The following is a 7,200-nucleotide window of genomic DNA, read 5'->3' on the forward strand; positions in this document are numbered from 1 at the left end:
ATCCGTAGCTAATTTTACGGCTTCATCCTCACTTTCGACGCTAGAAAGCATATCGTCCACATAATGGTCGTTTATTATGGCATCTACAGCTTCAGGCATTTCTTGAGAAAATTGTTCGGCGTTGTGATTTTTTACATATTGGGCACAACTTGGTGAACATGTATTGTTAGGTAGCTTGATGAAATGTGTGCGAGCATCCCTCGTGTAGCATAGTTCTCTAGAAAAAAATTATTAGTTATAGTTAGTTAGGCATAGTAGGCTTTGGTTTTTCGAAATTGTATTTCGTTCTCTTCTAATAAAATCGCCAGATCGGTCGGTCACGTTTTCCCTCACTGCGTAGAAATAAATGGATTTTTCTAATATCGTAAGTGGTTTTTAGTTTGTGCGAAAAAGTCGGTTGTGAGAATATACCACGTTTGTTAAGGTATCCAAGGTCCGTAGGAACGGGTCCGAACATTGGTGCCGTTGACCAGAATTAGTTTAGTACCGTGAAACGTATTGCCTTGGATACCATTTTCTAAAACATTTTCATCGCGCCTTGATTGCTGCGATTGAAAAAGTGGAACTTTCTGGAAGGAAAATTTTTTTCGCTGCTTGTTGGATGATCACAGAACGTTTTTTCGTGGACCGGCTGATTATCAATTGGGCGTCAGATTCAATCGAGAAGCTGAAACTTGGCTGTAGAACCTAAACAGTGGTTTTACAAACACACGATAGTTACCGGGGGCGCGTATATACATACGTTTTGCATTTCAAGGAATTTTCAGCCAGTCTCAAGCGGTGAGTACTGAGCTAAAATAATCATTCGTCGAAAGATAATCTGGAACCATTTCCCTATTTTCCGTTTTTTCCATTTTCTACGTGGAGAAAATTGGCGGCCTGCCGTTTTGCAACTTAACCGTTGCTAAAAACGTGGTATCGTGCTGAAAACGTGTACGCTTAGAGGATTGACGATTTGTTGCTGTCAGCAGTTTTTTGAATAAATACAAGGCCTACTTAGTTTTGGCTCACAGGTGAGCCTTTTTCCAATTTTTCCACTAGTTGGTGTTGTGGTGCTGTGCGTTGTACTTTTCCAGAACTCTCTCATATCGACGACTGTTACGAGATGACGAAGAAGCTGAAGCCGAAGCTGCATGCACGGGATAACATCATTGACTTCCTCGTACGCACGGACCATTTCCTGAAGCAATATGATCCGGCCAATCACGCTCTCCAGGTTGAGGCACGACTCGACAAGCTTGATGAAAAGTGGGACGAATTCGGAGAAGTTCAGACGCAGATAGAGGAGATGGAAGAGCTAGAGGAGGAAAGAACGGACCAGCACAAGAGAACCCGAGCCGAGTTCGAGGAGTTGTACTTCCAGGTAAGGGCAGGGTTGAAATCAAAGTTGCCAACCATTCCAATTTCTCCCTCTACCTCTAACGATACCCCTCCACGTATGGGAACATGTGCCAGTATTCAATTGCCAAAAATTAACTTGCCAGAATTTAACGGGGAATTTGACAAGTGGTTGCCATTTTTTGACACTTTTAAATCGCTGATCCATGGCAATCCGGATCTAAGCGCGATACAACGTTTCCACTACTTACGAGCGTCTTTGAAGGGTGAGGCGCTGAAGGTGGTAGACGCATTCCCAATGAGCGAAGCGAGCTACGGTGCTGCTTGGTCTGCTTTGACTAAGCGATTTTCAAATGTGTACTTGCAGAAGAAGCGACACGTAAATGCTCTGCTACAGTACCCGAAATTAAAGAAGATAACAGCAAGTGGCATCCATGATGTCATCGACTGCTTTGACCGACATCTGAAAATTTTAGATCAATTGGGAGAAGTGACTGCGGGTTGGGGGGCGATGCTGACGCAGCTGGTGATATCGAAGCTGGATGACGTTTCGCAGAAAGATTGGGAAGAATTTGCTCTGATGAAGGAAGAGCCAGCGTACCTGCACGTGATGGAGTTTTTAGAAGGACAAACCCGAATTCTAGATGCGATAGCTGTCGACCAGTGTTTCGAAAGCAAACAAGTTTCACTCTCTTCTCCTACCCCACCAGCAAAGAAACCGTTTTCGAAGTTGTCGGTCCATTCAGTGTCGGAAAATTCATTGCCGAAGTGTGTCTCTTGTAGCGGTTCCCATTACATCAGTAACTGTCCTGATTTCTTGAAAATGACACTGGATAAACGGTTCCAGGTCGTGAATTCGAAAAAACTATGCAGCAACTGTCTGCGTCGTGATCACTACAGTCGAGATTGTAGTTCTAATTTCCGTTGTCGAACGTGCAGTAAGAAGCATCACACTTTGCTTCATCCTGGATTATCAACATCTGGTTCTGGATCTGCGGCTGATACTCAGTTTCCCAAGAAAACGCAAACGGCTGGTTCTGGTGCTCTTATGAATACGGCAGTCAAAACGGAAACAACTCAACAGTCTCTTCAGAGTTCGGTAGCGACAATCTATGCAGCTAATGTCGCAGCGGAATCACGGGAAGTACACGTCTTTTTGTCAACAGTTCTCGTATTTGTGAAGGATTGTAACGGACGGTTGCATACTGCGAGAGCGCTCTTAGACAGCGGATCTCAAACGAATTTGATATCCGAAAGACTCTGTCAGATGTTAAAATTACACAGAAAAGCCAAAAATATACCAATCTCTGGTATCGGCAGCGCGCGGATACAGATAAACGGTTCTGTGTCCACCACGATCGGTTCACGTATCACAAATTATTCAGTGCCGATGGATTTTTTGGTGATCAAAAAGGTTACGGAAGACCAGCCCTCGACAACAATTCCGATCGGCAATTGGAATTTTCCATCAGATATGACTTTGGCAGATCCAGGTTTCCATAAGCGAGCGCCGATTGATATTCTGTTGGGTTTGGAGTATTTTTACGAGTTCTTGTTACTGAATGGTGGCCGGATACAAATCCAGCGGATAGATGAAGGACTTCCACTCTTTGTCAATACCGTTTTCGGGTGGATTGCAGCTGGTAAGGCGAATTTGGGTAGCCTCAATCCTGTCCCATGCTGTCACGCAAGCGTCAAAACAACTACCCTGGAGGAAAAGATTGAGAGATTTTGGGCGATTGAAGAACTACAAGATGTAACGAAGCTAACCCAGGAAGAGCAAGACTGTGAAGAGCACTTTCGAACTACTTTTTCACGTGATTCAACGGGAAGATACGTGGTACGTCTGCCGAAGCGAATGGGTTTCGAGCAGATGATAGGCGAATCGAAGGACATGGCGGTGCGTAGACTTGTACAGCTCGAACGGCGACTGAACAAGGATTCGGAACTACGTAGACGTTACAACGAAGCGATTCAATCATACTTAGATCAAAACCACATGACGATCGTTCCGGAGGAAGAGCTTAAACGCGATAAACGGATTGCTTTCTACCTTCCTCACCATCCCGTCTTCAAGGAGTTGAGTTCGACCACGAAGATTCGGCCAGTATTCGATGGTTCAGCCAAGACGTCATTCAATTACTCTCTTAACGATGCTCTAATGACAGGTCCAGTCATCCAGGATCCTCTGTTTGATTTGCTGCTTCGTTTCCGTATGCATTCTGTGGCTCTCGTTGCTGACATCGAGAAAATGTATCTGCAGGTGAAGGTCCATCATGACGACACTTCTTTGCTCCGGATTTTGTGGAGATTCTCGCTATCAGAACCTATTGCAACATATGAAATGTCTAGAGTGACTTTTGGTTTAGCTCCATCATCGTTCCTCGCAACGCGATGTTTGCAGCAGTTAGCACACGACGAAGGTGATCAATATCCACGAGCGAAAGCGGCGCTCGTACATGATTTCTACGTGGACGATTTTATCGGAGGTGCGAATTCCGAAGAACAAGCTATTTTACTACGGCGAGAATTAGAGCAGCTGTTGCCTAAAGGTGGTTTCAGACTGCGAAAATGGGTATCAAGTTCGGAAGCTGTGTTGGCAGGTTTATCTGCTGAAGATTTGGGAACGACATCCACATTGAGTTTCGACCAGGAGCGTGTAAAAACGCTAGGAATCAACTGGCAACCAGGGCCAGATTCATTGAGCATAGACGTCTCGGGTCTTGCTGTAAGCGGACAGTGGACTAGGCGTAAAATTTATTCCGTTGTGGCTCAATTATTCGATCCGACTGGTATAACAGCTCCTGTCATCGCGTGGGCTAAAATTCGGATGCAGCTATTATGGGTGGCTACTCAAGGTTGGGATGATCCATTGCCACCAGACTTAGATAAACAGTGGGCAGATTTCTATCAGCAACTTCCATTGCTCTCCAACATCAAAATTAACCGACATGCTTTTACTGATAAGCCGGCGTTAACACAGTTCCATGTATTTTCGGATGCATCCGAAGCTGCCTACGGCGCATGCATCTATACTCGTTCTATCAGCCAGTACGGGCGAATCAAAGTCGAGTTGCTGGCAGCTAAATCTCGCCCCGCAAGCCTGAAGAAAATTACACTCGCAAGGTTGGAGCTGTGTGGTGCTTTTGTTGCTGCTAAACTTTACCGCGCGATCGTTCACGCACTCAAGATGAAGGAAATTGAGACTTGGTTCTGGTCGGATTCGACCGTTGTACTGTCGTGGATAAAACTGCCACCATACGTGTGGCCTACATTCGTCGCAAACCGGGTCTCCCACATTCAAGAACTTACAAAGGGACACCGGTGGAATCATGTTAAAGGATCTGAGAATCCTGCTGATCTTGTGTCGCGAGGAGTTATGCCGAAGGACCTCGCAGACTTACCGCACTGGGTTCATGGTCCACATTGGTTATCGTTTTTTGATCAACATTGGAACACTAACGAGCATTTGAATTACGAGAAGCCATCGGATGAGTTGTTAGAGAAGAAGAAAAATGTACTTGTGGTAACGGACCACACACAACCTCATCCTTTTTTGGATAATTATTCCTGTTACTGGAAACTGTTGCGGATTACGGCGTACTGCGTGAAATTCATCCGGAAATGTAAACGACGCAGCTCGCCCCCCACTATTCCGATTCTCAGCGTTAAGGATCTTCAAGAAGCTAAGTACGCACTGGTGCGGTGTGTTCAGCGAGAGTCATTCGCTGTAGAGATCAAAGCACTCGCAAATCATCGTATCATTCCTGCTCATTCGTCACTGAAATTGCTTAACCCTTTCCTGGATCAGCAAGGCATACTTCGCGTTGGTGGCCGGCTCAATCTCGCTGGAGAATCGTATTCAGTTCGACACCCTATGATTATACCCGGTAACCATTCATTTTCGCGATTGATGGCTGTCGCATATCACAAAATGGCACTACATTCCGGCCCCCGTATGACGCTCGCTCAAATTCGGCAAGAATTCTGGCCTTTAAATGGTAAGGCACTGGTAACTTATATTTTCCGGAATTGCACTCACTGCTTCCGAAGCAACCCTGTCCCTGTATCCCAACCCCCTGGTCAACTCCCTAAACCTCGTACAACTCCTAGTCGTGCTTTTGCTGTTACCGGTGTAGACTATTGCGGCCCAGTCTATTTAAAGCCTGTGCACCGTCGTGCGGCAGCTCAAAAAGCTTACATTGCTGTGTTTGTATGCTTCAGCACGAAAGCTGTGCATCTCGAGTTGGTAGGAGATCTCACAACTGCCGCTTTCCTGGCTGCCTTGCGACGTTTCATATCTCGTAGAGGTCTTCCCGCCGAAATCCACTCGGATAACGGCCTTAATTTCCAGGGAGCCAGCAATCACCTTCGAGAGCTATACGACTTGTTACGTGATCCAACAACGACAATTGAAATCACTCATGAAACATCCCAGCGTGGCATAATCTGGAAATTCATCCCGCCACGATCACCAAACTTCGGCGGCCTTTGGGAGGCAGCAGTGAAATCTGCGAAGCGGTCACTCATCCGCGTTCTGGGCCAGCGACAACTCTCCTTCGAGGATATGACGACAATTCTTACGCAGATCGAAGCTGTTATGAACTCTCGACCACTTACTCCACTGTCGGAAGATCCAAGCGAGCTGGACGTGCTCACTCCCGGGCATTTTCTGACAGGCACTTCTCTATTGGCAATACCCGATCCAGATTATACGGATGTCCCCACGAATCGACTACAGCACTACCAGCAACTGCAATTGTTGGTTCAGCAGCATTGGAAGCGGTGGAGGCGGGAATATATCTCGCAACTTCATAACCAAAACCAGCGATTTCCTCAAGCAACACAACTGAAAGTTGGGCAAATGGTGGTGCTCAAAGAGGATGGCAATGCGGCTATTGAATGGCCTTTAGCTCGCATCACTGAAATTTTCCCAGGCCCTGACGGTGTGGTCAGGGTAGTGAAGGTTCGAACGCCGAATGGAGCTGTTTATAAGCGCCAAGCATCACGTATCTGCCTGCTGCCGTTCGAGAAGATCAATGCTTTGCAGTCAACACACGACGATAATCCGCTACTCATGGGCACATACCCGAATGGCGAATAAGTGTATAAATTGAGATTTTTTGTAAATTCGTTAACAGAATTTAGGTGGCCGGCATGTTAGGTAGCTTGATGAAATGTGTGCGAGCATCCCTCGTGTAGCATAGTTCTCTAGAAAAAAAATTATTAGTTATAGTTAGTTAGGCATAGTAGGCTTTGGTTTTTCGAAATTGTATTTCGTTCTCTTCTAATAAAATCGCCAGATCGGTCGGTCACGTTTTCCCTCACTGCGTAGAAATAAATGGATTTTTCTAATATCGTAAGTGGTTTTTAGTTTGTGCGAAAAAGTCGGTTGTGAGAATATACCACGTTTGTTAAGGTATCCAAGGTCCGTAGGAACGGGTCCGAACATGTATATTTATCATGTATACTGATGGGTGCGAATCTCAAGAGTCGCCTATCCAGAAGAACCTCAGGCAATGTTTATCCTCTTCGTTTATCAGAACCTGATGGAACATTTCGCGTACGTCACCTGAGACATCAATACGAAACTCTCGGAACCGTTGGAGAACGGCAGGAAGAGATTTCAGTTGATCTGGGCCTTTGAGAAGGAAGGCATTCAGCGATACACCGTGCGCTTTGGCAGCGGCGTCCCATACGATTCTCAACTTGTTTGGCTTGTTAGGATTTGTTACTGGGAAAATTGGTAAATACCAAACTCGTCTTCTCGGTAACAGCTCGTCTGTCTTCGACAATTTTTGAACATATCCCTTTTGCTCGTAATCGTTAATCTTCGCTCGAAGGGCAGCAGCCATTTCCGGT

The 7,200-nt window shown here is 45.8% G+C and overlaps 1 protein-coding gene across 1 annotated transcript; it reads left to right on the top strand.

Annotated features, from left to right (window-relative positions):
- Positions 1–286: 286 nt before the first annotated feature.
- Positions 287–6,442, top strand: LOC129773446 (uncharacterized). Its single transcript, XM_055777053.1, has 2 exons — positions 287–364; positions 577–6,442. Exon 2 carries the CDS (start codon positions 1,106–1,108, stop codon positions 6,440–6,442), a length of 5,337 nt encoding a protein of 1,778 aa, XP_055633028.1. The 5' UTR covers positions 287–364; positions 577–1,105.
- Positions 6,443–7,200: the final 758 nt, after the last annotated feature.

This window comes from Toxorhynchites rutilus, chromosome 3 (genome assembly GCF_029784135.1).
Source record: "Toxorhynchites rutilus septentrionalis strain SRP chromosome 3, ASM2978413v1, whole genome shotgun sequence".
In the NCBI taxonomy this organism is placed as follows: domain Eukaryota; kingdom Metazoa; phylum Arthropoda; class Insecta; order Diptera; family Culicidae; genus Toxorhynchites; species Toxorhynchites rutilus.